Genomic DNA, 14,965 nt, shown 5'->3' on the forward strand with positions numbered 1-14,965 from the left:
GTGTTCTCTCCAAAAGCTCAGATATGTGGACATCTGCCCATATAGGTGTACAAGGGTACGCGTTTCTTCCTCGGCCCACGTTTGCCCCCTACTCATTTTTTGTACTCCGCAGTCTAGCCTACCACTGGTCTGAATGACTGAACGACTGTTGTAAGGTTCCCTTGACAACCGAAACAGTGTTTGCACTTTGCGGTGGAGTGTCAAGACTCTGTTTCCCATAATGCTCGACAAACGACGGAAGCTCCCGAGGTACAAAAAAGCAAAACTGTCAGATTAGGTCCGGTCTGCTTTCACACCTCCAAAAGGTCCGCACCAGGGTTCCTTTGGTCCGGACCGAGTCCGACCTTGCAGCTCGGTCTCGGTCCGGACCAGAGTTCGGTGGTTTGTATTCAGACCAACCCAAAAGGTCCGGACCAAGGGAAATTTGGTTCGTTTGGTCCGGACCAAACAACGTAGGTCCTTAATCTAGTCCAATTTCTTTATTTATTCTGTTTCCCTGTAAATGTTGTTCCAAATCTTGTGTTATGTTGTGAAGCACTTTGGGGCTAACTGTGTTGTATTTAAATGTGCTATATAAATAAAATGACTTGATTTGAATTATGTTTACATTCTGTTTATACCAGTGCAATTCTGTATACTTTACTATTTATTTTTATACTTGATTTGTTTTTATTTTTTTTCTATAACTCATGAGTCAACCGCACCTTCAATTTCGTTGTACCTTTGAAAAAGTGACAACGACAATAAAGACTTATCTTATTTTCACACACAACAGAAAGGTGCAGGTGCAAGTGTTCCTATTAAAGTGGACGGTGAGTGTATGTTTCCGACACAACCCCATGATGATTTAGGTGTCCTCCGTTTTATTAGATTAAGGACTTTTATTTTGGTGAGTGTATAACCTGTTCTCTGATTTGCTGCGTAGAGGCTCTGCCACTATTGCTCTTTTTGATTGGTTGGTTCGGATAGGAACGTCTAGCTAGTCTGCCTTTTGATTGGTTAGATGTGGAAGTACGTGTCAATGGCCGTGTAAACGAAAACTGCAGGATAAATCTCGTTTTAAAGAGCGTTATGGATATGTATCATATCTTATAGTAATTCTGTGTATAAAAAATACCAAAAAAATTGAGGATAGAGAGTATGGAGGTAAAGTAAGGGTTGGGATAAAAGCAATTGGTGACTGTGCATTTGTTGTTTTGTAGCTTCACTAGCTCACATTGCTAAGTGCTCTTTGAGTAATGTTAACTCTGTTTATGCCTTTCAGGCTTTGTGTATGTATACAAGTCAGCTGTCATAATTATATTTGGGTTCATAACTACTTTTCTGGACTACATTTTGGTTTCTGACTTGCTTGACATTGGATATGCCAGAGTCTTTGCTTTACACCACAATGTTACAGGTCTCACTAACACTTTATTTTAATGAACACTTCTCTCTCTCTCTTTTTTGTCATTCAGAATGTTCAAAATCTCCCTATTGACATTCAAACCAGCAAACTTCTCGGTAAGACTTAAATCTTATTTATATGAAGCAAATAAAAAATATATATGCATACATCTGGACAAGCATATCAAAAATATGTTTACATTTGTTTTCAGACTGGCTTGTGGACAGGAGACACTGTTCTCTAAAATGGCAGAATGCAGTGTTAACCATCAGGGAAAAGATCAACGCTGCTCTCCAGGACATGCCAGAGAACGAGGAGATCAAGCAGCTGCTCATGGGCTCATGTCCGTCTCTTTCAGGCTTAACCTACTCAAATTTTGATTTGCACGTGCACCTGTTTTTGATATCTTGTATGTAGAGTGTGTGATCAGTTACATAACTGGCTGGGTTGGCATGTTAAAGAGAAAGAAACACTGAATCAGAATGAAAAGTCAAGTTATGAGATGTGTGCTGTGGATCGGATTCATATTTGGATGTACAGTGGTGCTTGAAAGTTTGTGAACCCTTTAGAATTTTCTATATTTCTGCATAAATAATGACCTAAAACAGCGTTAGATTTTCACACAAGTCCTAAAAGTAGATAAAAAGAACCCAGTTAAACAAATGAGGCAAAAATATCATACCATGCCATTTATTTAATTGAGGAAAATGATCCAATATTACATGTCTGTGAGTGGAAAAAGTATGTGAACCTCTAGGATTAGCAGTTAATTTGAAGGTGAAATTAGAGTCAGGTGTTTTCAATCAATGGGATGACAATCAGGTGCGAGTGGGCACCCTGTTTTATTTAAAGAACAGGGATCTATCAAAGTCTGATCTTCACAACACATGTTTGTGGAAGTGTATCATGGCATGAACAAAGGAGATTTCTGAGGACCTCAGAAAAAGCATTGTTGATGCTCATCAGGCTGGAAAAGGTTACAAAACCATCTCTAAAGAGTTTGGACTCCACCAATCCACAGTCAGACAGATTGTGTACAAATGGAAGAAATTCAAGACCATTGTTACCCTCCCCAGGAGTGGTCGACCAACAAGGATCATTCCAAGAGCAAGCAATGTAATAGTCGGTGAGGTCACATAGGACCCCAGAGTAACTTCTAAGTAACTGAAGGCCTCTCTCACATTGGCTAATGTTCATGAGTCCATCATCAGGAGAACACTGAACAACAATGGTGTGCATGGTAGGGTTGCAAGGAGAAAGCCACTGCTCTCCAAAAAGAACATTGCTTCTCGTCTGCAGTTTGCTAAAGATCATGTGGACAAGCCAGAAGGCTATTGGAAAAATGTTTTGCGAATGGATGAGGCCAGAATAGAACTTTTTGGTTTAAATGAGAAGCATTATGTTTGGAGAAAGGAAAAAACACTGCATTCCAGCATAAGAACCTTATCCCATCTGTGAAACATGGTGGTGGTAGTATCATGGTTTGGGCCTGTTTTGCTGCATCTGGGCCAGGACGGCTTGCCATCATTGATGGAACAATGAATTCTGAATTATACCAGCGAATTCTAAAGGAAAATGTCAGGACATCTGTCCATGAACTGAATCTCAAGAGAAGGTGGGTCATGCAGCAAGACAACGACCCTAAGCACACAAGTCGTTCTACCAAAGAATGGTTAAAGAAGAATAAAGTTAATGTTTTGGAATGGCCAATTCAAAGTCCTGACCTTAATCCAATCGAAATGTTGTGGAAGGACCTGAAGTGAGCAGTTCATGTGAGGAAACCCACCAACATCCCAGAGTTGAAGCTGTTCTGTACGGAGGAATGGGCTAAAATTCCTCCAAGCTGGTGTGCAGGACTGATCAACAGTTACCAGAAACCTTTAGTTGCAGTTATTGCTGCACAAGGGGGTCACACCAGATACTGAAAGCAAAGGTTCACATACTTTTGCCACTCACAGATATGTAATATTTGGATCATTTTTCTCAATAAATAAATGACCAAGTATAATATTTTGTCTCATTTGTTTAACTGGGTTCTCTCTTTATCTACTTTTAGGATTTGTGTGAAAGTCTAACAATGTTTTAGGTCATATTTATGCAGAAATCTAGAACATTCTAAAGGGTTCACAACCTTTCAAGCACCACTGTAGCTTGTATTCATTCATCTTTCATAAGCGCTTTATCCTGGTCAGAGTTGTGATGAATCTGGAGCCTGTCCCGGGAATACCAGACCCGAGGTGGACCCTGAATGACATGTCAGTCCATCTCAGGCCATCATGCACACAAGCATTATGTAGTGTATGTCTACGTTTATGTTTTTCTGTGAGATTTCACAGCATACACAACATGAACAAAAATATTTTCTTGTGTCAATGCAGATATACATTATTTTCATTGCCTAAGGATAGTGGAAATACTAAAAGGAACAGAAGCCTCATCCAAAAATATATTCGGCAGGTATTCATCACAAAGGATGAAGGTGATTGCACGCCTTTTACTAGTCTCTGTGTCACTACATACACATATAAGACACCATTTAACTTGGTTTTTGTTTTCAATAGGACTGGCAAGAAATAGTGTCCTTGTATGAGAAAGACAACGCATATCTAGGTAAGTGAAGATCAGAGTGGCTTGATGTATATTTTGTGTACTGCATTTGAACACTGGTGCAGAAAATCATGTTTGTGTTGCACATGACGTACTTCTGTGTGCGTTTAGCGGAGCTGGCCAGTCTCCTGAGCCGCAGTGTGAGCTACGAGGGCCCTGCTTTGAGGAAACAAGTGGCTAAAGCACAGCAGTTGCAGCAGGAGCTGAGCAGGCGAGAATTGGAGTGCCAGAGTGGAGCAGCAGACATGAGGGAGCGCTACTATGCAGCGTGCAAGCAGTACGGCATTACTGTGAGCATCTACTAAGTTCATACTTTTTTTGAGAACCTGGAAAACTATAGCGAGTCACCCCATAGGCAGACATATCGTAGAAAAGACCATTCCTGAACTTATGCATTATTTGACAGTTAAAAAAATAAATTGTTAGAATTGAATAGGACTTACAAATGTTTCCATACTCTTAGAACAAAATCAGTAAGTTGAAAAAAAAAAATGTTTCTCTAATTAAACATTTACTGTGTTGGGTGTCTTTTTCCTGTTATATGTGGCCTCATTTATCGAACTGGATATGAACAATTTTTTTTTTTAATAATTCATTTGTAGGAGCACCTACACAATTTTTGGTATTCATGAAAATCTCATCATTTTGGAAAAATATTTGTATCCTACTCATGCTCCTAGGTGAATTTACACATAAGAAGACTAACTAATGTACCGGTAACACTCAACTTGATCAACTTTGAAGCATATATAATTTGTTTGGATTTTTACTTATGGATTATACTGTAGAGTTCATCTCCTCTCATTATCTCTAGCCGCTTTATCCTTCTACAGGGTCGCAGGCAAGCTGGAGCCTATCCCAGCTGACTACGGGCGAAAGGCGGGGTACACCCTGGACAAGTCGCCAGGTCATCACAGGGCTGACACATAGACACAGACAACCATTCACACTCACATTCACACCTACGCTCAATTTAGAGTCGCCAGTTAACCTAACCTGCATGTCTTTGGACTGTGGGGAAAACTGGAGCACCCGGAGGAAACCCACGCGGACACGGGGAGAACATGCAAACTCCACACAGAAGGGCCCTCGCCGGCCCCGGGGCTCGAACCCAGGACCTTCTTGCTGTGAGGCGACAGCGCTAACCACTACACCACCGTGCCGCCCACTGTAGAGTTCAAATTGCTAAATTTATTTTTATTTTTTAAATGTTGATGACACTTAGCAGACGTCCTGATCCAGAGTAGCTTACTAAAGGACTTTGGAGTCTCTATCAAAAATGCGTCCTCATGCGAGTTTACTCAGGGGGGCTAAGATTACCCTTGAGAAAATGTTGTGAAAAGTAGTTATTTTATATCATTGGCGTTAATTAAGGAATAAGAAAAATAAAGACGTCTCGCCAACACAAACCCATAAACTAAGGCTGGTAAAATAAGTTGGGCTGATTTGAACTTTTCAACTGGAGATTTTCATGTACAACACACTCTAGAGTTTACTCAAAATGGTGCAATAAAGAAAAAACATCCAGTGAGCGGCAGTTCTGCAAATGGAAACACTTGGTTGATGAGAGAGGTCAATGGAGAATAGTCACTCTACAGTTGTGGTGAGCAGAAAAGCATATCAGAATACACAACACATTGAACTATGAGGTGGATGGGCTACAACAGCAAAAGGCCACTTCGGGTTCCACTGCTGTCAACCAAGAACAGAAAACTGAGGCTGCAGTAGACACAGACTTGCTGAAACTGTGCAGTTGAAGGCTGGAAAAATGGAGTCTGGTCTGATGAATCTCCATTTCTGTTGAGGCACACGGATCGTAGGGTCAGAATTTGGCACCAACAGGATGAATTCATGGACTCAACCTGCCTTGTGTCAACAGTCTAGGCTGGGGGAGGTGGTGTAATGGTGTGGGGAATTTTCTTGGCACACATTAGGCCCATTAATACCAATCATCATTTGAAGACTACAGACTATTTGAGTGTTGCTACTGACCCTGTGCATCCCTTCATGGCCACAGTTTACCATCTTCTACTCCCATGATAATGCAGCAAAAGTCGTCTCAATCTGGTGTCATGAACATGACCATGAGTTCACTCTTCTTCAGTGGCCTTCCCAGTCACTGGATCTGAATCGAATAGAACACCTTTGGGATTTGGTAGAACAGGAGATTTGCAGCCTGAAAGTGCACCTGTAAAATCTGCAGGAATTGCATGATGTAATCATGGACCAGAAACTCAAAGAAATGTTTCTGATATCTTGTGGAAACCATGTCATGAACAATTGAGGCTTTTTTGAAAGCGATGGGAGGCCCTGCCCAGAATTGGTATCGCTGTTCCTAAAAAGTGCTCCATGAGTGTATTTAAAAATAGTTGTACGCTTGTATGACGTGCTTGGTGTGCTGATCACCTGTGTACAATGTAGATCATTTTTTTCCTCTAATTTCATGTTGCACCATTTTTTGGTTACGTCACTTCACACGTGTAGATTTCGAGTTTGACATTTTTAGGTGCTGTCACACTGCCATTTTTTTTTTTATTGGGATAGAAGTTAGTCAAAAATAACTTCCACTTGTGCATTTTACCATTTAGTAGTCATTTCATGTTTCCAGCCCTCTATGCACTTGACCTTTTATGGAGTTTATGGGTGTCACTAGATGCAGATGAATTGTGTTGGGAAAGCACTTTACGCTTCGTGGGCGATCAACATACAAATTAGCATTTCTGAAAATGTTGTAAATCTGGCAAAAATAAAAACTCTTATTTGGCTTACGCAAACATTTTACACACAGCTTTAAACAAAGATTGATAAATGAGGCATATTGTTAGTGGAAAATTAGTAAATGTCTGTTTAGAAAATCAAATGAGAATTCCACAACAGTAAACTTTTCATTCAACTGCATATCATATGAGAAACATTAGAACATGGAGTTTATCTGTAATCATCATAATTTGATAAGTCAGTCTGTTGTGCAGTTATACCCACTATGTTTGATTTTTTTTTTTTTTCATTCATCTTCAGTTACTCCTTCAGTTCCTGGTCAGGGTTGCTTTGAATCCAGAGTTGAGCCTGTTAGTACATGGTGCAAGGCAGGAGAATTCACCCTGAATACTCCATCACAGGGCACCATGCAATCACACATTTACACACTCATTCACACCTAGAAAGGATTTAACATAGCCAGTTGGCCTAGCTGCATGTTTTTGGCCAGTGGGAAGAAACTCACTCACAGAAGGGGCGAGCATGCAAAAATCTGCAAAATGGTCCACTTTTGAACAGTATGTATCGTCTTTTGGGCAGGATTATGCAGTTTAAAATGTTTTTCTTTCTATAATTTTGCCATTCGTGAGATTTAATTGTTTGCTCATTCCCAATGACTAAATTGGTGAAATGTTTAATTGCCCGTACACATTTTATTTACAGTGTTACCAAGACCTTCAGTTCAGTGGTAGTTCAGAAGAAATCTGAAGTTTTTTAGCAGATGAATTTATACTCTGTTAATGTTAAACAGCTAATATGAGCACTCTGCAGATGCATAGACAAAAGTATGAGGATATCTGACCACCCGTATGTGGATCTTCCCCAAAGCGTTTCCACAGAGTTGGAAGCACACGATTGTGTAGGATGATGTTCTATGCTTAGCATTGAGCTTTCCCTACACTGCAACTAAGGGGCCCAAACGTGCACAGGGCATCCATGACGATGCCCCAGTGCACAGGGTCCATGAAGACCTTGTTTGCCAAGGTTGGTGTGGAAGAACTTGAGTGTCCTGCACAGAGCCCTGACCTCAACCCCACCAAACACCTTTAGGATGAACTGGAATGCCCACTGAGAGTCAGACCTTCTTTCCCAACCTGATGCTCTTGTGTCTGAATGAGCAGACATCCCAACAGCCACGTTCCAAAATCTAGTGGAAAGTCTTTCCAGAATAAAAAAAAAAAAAAAGATATTAACTCTATATTAATGCCCACTGTTTTGGAACGGGATGTTCAAGCAAGCATATATGGATGTGATGGTCAGGTATCCACATGCTTATGGCCATATGGTACATGTCTACAGTGGGGCAAAAAAGTATTTAGTCAGTCACCAATTGCAAGTTCTCCCACTTAAAAAGATGAGAGAGGCCTGTAATTTTCATCATAGGTATACCTCAACTATGAGAGACAAAATGAGAAAAAAAAAATCCAGAAAATCACATTGTCTGATTTTTAAAGAATTTGTTTGCAAATTATGGTGGAAAATAAGTATTTGGTCAATAACAAACGTTCATCTCAATACTTTGTTATATACCCTTTGTTGGCAATGACAGAGGTCAAGCGTTTTCTGTAAGTCTTCACAAGGTTTTCACACACTGTTGCTGGTATTTTGGCCCATTCCTCCATGCAGATCTCCTCTAGAGCAGTGATGTTTTGGGGCTGTCGCTGGGCAACATGGACTTTCAACTCCCTCCAAAGATTTTCTATGGGGTTGAGATCTGGAGACTGGCTAGGCCACTCCAGGACCCTGAAATGCTTCTTACGAAGCCACTCCTTCGTTGCCCGGGCGGTGTGTTTGGGATCATTGTCATGCTGAAAGACCCAGCCACATCTCATCTTCAATGCCCTTGCTGATGGAAGGAGGTTTTCACTCAAAATCTCACAATACATGGCCCCATTCATTCTTTCCTTTACACGGATCAGTCGTCCTGGTCCCTTTGCAGAAAAACAGCCCCAAAGTATATTTCCACCCCCATGCTTCACAGTAGGTATGGTGTTCTTTGGATGCAACTCAGCATTCTTTCTCCTCCAAACACGACAAGTTGAGTTTTTAGCAAAAAGTTCTATTTTGGTTTCATCTGACCATATGACATTCTCCCAATCCTCTTCTGGATCATCCAAATGCTCTCTAGCAAACTTCAGACGGGCCTGGACATGTACTGGCTTAAGCAGGGGGACACGTCTGGCACTGCAGGATTTGAGTCCCTGGCGGCGTAGTGTGTCACTGATGGTAGCCTTTGTTACTTTGGTCCCAGCTCTCTGCAGGTCATTCACTAGGTCCCCCCGTGTGGTTCTGGGATTTTTGCTCACCGTTCTTGTGATCATTTTGACCCCACGGGGTGAGATCTTGCATGGAGCCCCAGATCGAGGGAGATTATCAGTGGTTTTGTATGTCTTCCATTTTCTAACAATTGCTCCCACAGTTGATTTCTTCACACCAAGCTGCTTACCTATTGCAGAGTCAGTCTTCCCAGCCTGGTGCAAGTCTACAATTTTGTTTCTGGTGTCCTTTGACAGGTCTTTGGTCTTGGCCATAGTGGAGTTTGGAGTGTGACTGTTTGAGGTTGTGGACAGGTGTCTTTTATACTGATAACGAGTTCAAACAGGTGCCATTAATACAGGTAACGAGTGGAGGACAGAGGAGCCTCTTAAAGAAGTTGTTACAGGTCTGTGAGAGCCAGAAATCTTGCTTGTTTGTAGGTGACCAAATACTTATTTTACCGAGGAATTTACCAATTAATTCATTAAAAATCCTACAATGTGATTTCCTGGATTCTTTCCCCCCATTCTGTCTCTCATAGTTGAAGTTTACCTATGATGAAAATTACAGGCCTCTCTCATCTTTCTAAGACCCCGTCCACACGTAGCCGGGTATCTGCTAAATCGAAGATATTTTTCTACGTTTTGGCCTGTCATCCACATGAAAACACACCAAAAACGAATATTTAAAAAAACTCCAGGCAAAGTGAAGATTTTTGAAAACTCCGTGTATGCCTTTTCGTGTAGACAGAGATAACTGGAGTTTTGCGTTTTAGAACGTCACAATCTGCGCCAAAAAAATGACAACAAATCTGCCCTGACGTCAAACGTGCGACCTTTGTTTACTGCAGAAGCCAGATTAAGCATGGACAAGGAGTAATGGATCGGAGTAGTGCCTTGAAAGCGTTAATTATTGTGCAGGTGCTATTTACATGTTTAATTTTAGAAGCCCAACTACTGACAAGATTCCCAATCAACGTTTTCTTGCGTCTTTTGAAGTTTATACTCCAAAATTGTGTTTAGAAGCAATTCTGTCTCCAAGTCTGTCCAGACGAACGAGCTTGGCGCCATGTTTTATGTTTAGGCGGAAGTGACGCCAACAGAGGGCTATTCTGATGTGATTAGGGGGTAGGATTTGGGGAAATAATGCCATCTACAGGTTTGGAATGCTTATGAATGTGATTGAAAACGCAGATGTTCGGTTATGTGTGGAAGGGATTTTTTTCGAAGACGAGGTGGTGTGGATAAAACATTTTTATAAATGGAGGGGGGGAAATGTTCGGTTTTAAAAATACCTGGCTACGTGTGTACATGGCCTAAGTGGGAGAACTTGCACAATTGGTGGCTGACTAAATACTTTTTTGCCCCACTGTACATTCATACTGATTCTTAAAGCAGTTTTTTTCTAAACCTGCAAATTATGAAACAGATTGATTATGAGATAAATAGCACTAGCCAGCACTTGACTACAGAAACATTTCTGAAGATTATAAATGCAAAATACACACTGATCTGACTTTTTCAGGGGGAGAACGTGGCGAGGGAGCTGCAGGCCCTTGTGAAGGATTTACCCACTGTATTGGAGGAAACGGGGAGGCAGGCTGCCTGCCTGGAGGAAACGATAAAGCTCTACACAGCTTTCACTAAGTTTGTCTGTGATTGGTGAGTGCCATCACTATGACTGCTTAGAGATTTTATTTCTAAACATTCGTAGTTCATCTACTGATATTTTACATGCAATATCTTACATTTTTATACATACGGGCCACTTTTTCCATGGAATAAAAAAACATGTATTCTATTTCCTTCTAGTGGGTTTATTGAAAGCATGCATTATCATATCACTTTTCCTCCATGTATTACGTCACTCTCCCCAGTGGAGAATGAGCGTGCAATATTATTATAATATTGCATTTTGTCAAGACAACACGATGTCGCACGTCAGAGCTCATGCGAAGATCCAATGACGACAACTTTTCTGCTGCGCACGCACAGAATCATTTCTTTGTCTGCTGGGAAAGAGAGAAAACGAGGCTAATCCAGTGCTCCTGCTAAGATTAGCTATCATAGCCCATGTTATAATTAAGCACTAAATAAATAAACTAAAAACTGAAACCGAAGACGTGCTGAACACCCGAAAGGCTACCAAAACTTCATTATATATTCTTCACGCGTATTTACAAAGAGAAAAACATGCCAACAGACATTGAAAAACTGGAAAAGAGACACATCGGAGATGTAAAACTTCTGCACTAGCGAGTGACTGTGACCGTTTGTAAACAAACATGGCTGCGAGGTTTGCTTTGTTAAAAGCAGAAGATTTTGAGAGAATTTTGGCTGCCAGGTTGCTCTGCTGTGTATAGTTGTTGATGTTTATTTTAAAAGTAACTAAGTAAATTACATCAGGAAATGAATACTTAAGTCTGGGTGAAAAATGCTGTGGCGAGTGTGCGTGGGAGAAGAGTCTTGGGACATAAATCTTAGTTTCTCAGTCATTAGCCTGTGCTACTGATTAACGCTATAGGTGACTTCACTGTCGCACTAATGAACCCTACAGTGGCTGTAGGTGACTCCACTGCCATGCTAATAGCGCCAACTTGCAGGTAAGCTAGCATTGGCTTTCGAGAATGCTGATATGAAGAGGGTGTGTGTGTATGTATAATAATATTGGCTGGCTTTTTTTCATGGTGTATCAGACATATTCCATTCAGCTAGCATGATATTGAATGAGTCTTCGACTCATTCAATATCATGCTAGCTGAATGGAATATATCTGATATACCACGAAAAAAAGCCAGCCAATATTATTTAAATATTTTTTAGGTTAAGATGAACTGCTTAGCTTTGGAGCCTGCTATTAAATTGGGATCTTTCGTATCTCTTCAGGTCTGAGCCTGTTCTACCTATGCTGTCTTTCATTCAGCAAAAAGGAAATACAACCATGTATGAGTGGAAGACCGGAAATGTTCCAGCGATTATAGAGAGACCTGTAGTAGAGGAAGCACCACCTGACACTGTCACAGAGGAAACAGTGAGTAATCAAATAGAACCGTAAGAAATCAAATGAACAGGTTGTCTGCTTGCATATAAGTACAAAGTCTTTTTGTTGTTTAAAGTGCCATTCCACCATTGGATGTATTCTTTGGCATAAAATACAATATATTATATAAAATGGCATAAAATACAATATATTTTATGACAACATGACTAGACAGAGAAATCTTTTAGCTTCAAAATGATATATCAAACATAATTTTTTGACAACGACAAGCATATTAATTTTGCAACCAAAGTCACCTACCCTTTTAATTTCCGCGCGGTAGTGAAACGTGATGTCATCGGCAGGTTCCCCTTCTTGTGTACCATGTGTCGGTCTATTTTTAGACCAGGAAACCCCCAAAGTGAGAGAGTCATTTCTCCTCGTATATGGGGGCCAAAAAAATTGCGAAAAATTGAGTTAATCTTTCAGTTAGCTAGATTTATTGGTATTAGCTAGATTTATTGGTATTATTTTTATCGCGTTCTATCCAGGGCTTTGAACCGGTTCAAGGAACGAAAACGAAAACCGGGAACTTTTTCTGTTTCACATGGAACAGAAACGAAACCAGAAACTTTATTATTGTTTATGTTCCGGAATAGAAACGCTTATTAAAAATAATGGTAACCGGTTAATACCGGTTTTTATTTCGTTCCTCAAAGTTTCTGTAGCCTACAAATAGTCATTCTTCTCCTGCGCAAGTTTCTATGACCCGCTGGGGTTCACTTCCTGTGTGACGTTCGCTGACTGAATGGAGAGAGCGGGAAGGTGGACTGCTATCACATCTCCATTACTGAGTGTCTGAGCAAAGAAGAGCCTGAACGATGCAACCTCTCTATTGGCTGTTTGTAAAAATGTATCAATTGTTGCCCTTCCCACGGGAATCATCGCGGGCTCGAGAGACGAGACCTGACGAGTTAGTTCGTTGGTAGCAGAACAAAATGTCTGGACACAAATCAGGTTTTCAGAAAAGGAAAGAAAATAAACGGAGGGTCGAAAATACAAAAAAGGAGGCAGAAAATGCAAAACGAGTTTTAAGGTAGGACAAATGGTTACTTTTCTGAGGCAGCCCGCCGTGGCTGCAGGCTTTCAGTTGTGTCATTGAATGGTTACTTTTCTGAGGCAGCCCGCCGTGGCTGCCTGCAGGCTTATTTATTATAGCCCATTTAGTTAAAATAGTTGATCTAAAATGTTTTATAGTTATAGTTATGTGATGGTTGTCCTGATTTAGACTGGTGGTTTTTTTTGGGGGGCGGGGTTGCGCAATGTTGCACCCGGGTCCAGATTAGGGCAGAACCGGCCCTGGCTACATTTCAGGTGTAGTTTGTTTTATGTATGTATGTACTTGCATAGATGTGTACTTGGTCTTCCAATATGGCGCCTAACAAAATCTTGCAGCGCGGTGACGTCATGCGGTAGCCCTCTATAGGGCCTGACTAGCCTTTGGTAACACACTAAACGAATTCTCTTTCATTTTTGGCACTTTTTCTGTTTGTGTAGATGGGAAGACATACTGAGAATCCAAATTGCCAACATTTGAAATAATAATTGTTTTGAATTATTTCTTGTCTTATTTAATGAAGGTTGTAATAGAATTAGCCTACATTTGGCTTAAGCTGGATGAGACAGAGACATAACTTTATAGCCATTTGTTAAACAGCTGGCAGGGAACGTAATTAACCGTTCCGGGAACAAAATTTTTTTGTTCTAACCGATTCGGGAACGTCTATTTAATGGTGGAACCCAAAACCGGAAACGTTAAAATTCCGTTTCTGTTCGGAACGAACCAATAGGAAAAAAATTCCGATTCAAAGCCCTGGTTCTATCCGCCATTGCTGATATGTGCCACGTCACACGTCACGTGGCACACAAGAAGGGGAACCTGCCGATGACATCACGCGCGGAAATTAAAAGGGTAGGTGACTTTGGTCGCAAAATTAATATACTTGTCGTTGTCAAAAAATTATGTTTGATATATCATTTTGAAGCTAAAAGATTTCTCTATCTAGTGATACCATTTATATATGTTGTCAAAATATATTGTATTTTATGCCAAAGAATACATCCAATGGTGGAATGGCACTTTAAAGTGTGTGTGTGTGCACCCTTTTATACAGATTGACTGGGGCGATTTATGCAGCGGTGCTGAGGAGGTGAATTTTGGGACCACAGTTGAGGAAGGGGTAGACTGGGGCATTGTACCAGAGTCTGGCAAAGAGGTACAAGAGCACAAGTGGCTGCTGTTTGAGTAGTCACTTGTATGTGACTGTATGAACATATATAGATTTTTTTTTTTATTGTTGAACATCGATTTCCACAGTGGTAGTAATATTGATGCAGCATATTTTTACTATTTCTTTTTCAATATAAGGAAACAGGTGATGGTGCCATTGACTGGGGTGAAACTGAAACTGCTCCAGTGGAAATCGAAGTTGTTGCTGCAGGCACCGACTGTAAATATGCATTTGCTTTCTGTATTAAATTACACATTTGAAATGAGCATAATGTCTTCACAAGATTAATGAGCCAGACTGCTGGTTTTACAGGTCCTGAAGGTGTTGCGAGAGGTGAGGATGCACTCTCTCTGCTCGAGAACTCACAGACACGAAGTCAGTTTATCGATGAATTGATGGAGGTACTTCATCGCAACACTGAAACATAATTTTATGATGCTTGACTATAAATGTGCTAAAGTTTTGGGCCTACAGCCCATTTTATGACCAGCTTAAACCAATCACATAAATAATATTGTGCACGTCTTTCATCATAAACCGCTTTCTCGCTGTAATGGTGGCTTATCTTGGGTGGAAATGTTTGCTAGGTTGTGATGCTCTCCTCTCTCTGTCTGACTGCCTAGTTGGAAGTGTTCCTGTGTCAGAGACTGAGTGAGATGAGTGAGGAGGGCGATATGGTGGCCATGAG

At 40.8% G+C, this 14,965-nt stretch overlaps 1 protein-coding gene across 1 annotated transcript in view; it reads left to right on the top strand.

The window, feature by feature from the left end:
* Nucleotides 1-987: 987 nt before the first annotated feature.
* cdk5rap3 (CDK5 regulatory subunit associated protein 3) overlaps nt 988-14,965 on the top strand; it is a 15,716-nt gene continuing 1,738 nt past the window's right edge. The window contains exons 1-12 of the mRNA XM_060939899.1: nt 988-1,146; nt 1,458-1,503; nt 1,599-1,730; nt 3,766-3,866; nt 3,949-3,997; nt 4,106-4,284; nt 10,532-10,668; nt 11,893-12,037; nt 14,161-14,262; nt 14,415-14,496; nt 14,590-14,678; nt 14,901-14,965. The exon at nt 14,901-14,965 is cut by the window's right edge and continues 141 nt beyond it. Of these exons, the coding sequence (XP_060795882.1) occupies nt 1,141-1,146; nt 1,458-1,503; nt 1,599-1,730; nt 3,766-3,866; nt 3,949-3,997; nt 4,106-4,284; nt 10,532-10,668; nt 11,893-12,037; nt 14,161-14,262; nt 14,415-14,496; nt 14,590-14,678; nt 14,901-14,965 (1,133 nt within the window). The 5' untranslated portion in view covers nt 988-1,140. The remainder of the gene's footprint in view (nt 1,147-1,457; nt 1,504-1,598; nt 1,731-3,765; nt 3,867-3,948; nt 3,998-4,105; nt 4,285-10,531; nt 10,669-11,892; nt 12,038-14,160; nt 14,263-14,414; nt 14,497-14,589; nt 14,679-14,900) is intronic.

Source organism: Neoarius graeffei, chromosome 14 (genome assembly GCF_027579695.1).
Source record: "Neoarius graeffei isolate fNeoGra1 chromosome 14, fNeoGra1.pri, whole genome shotgun sequence".
In the NCBI taxonomy this organism is placed as follows: Eukaryota; Metazoa; Chordata; class Actinopteri; order Siluriformes; family Ariidae; genus Neoarius; species Neoarius graeffei.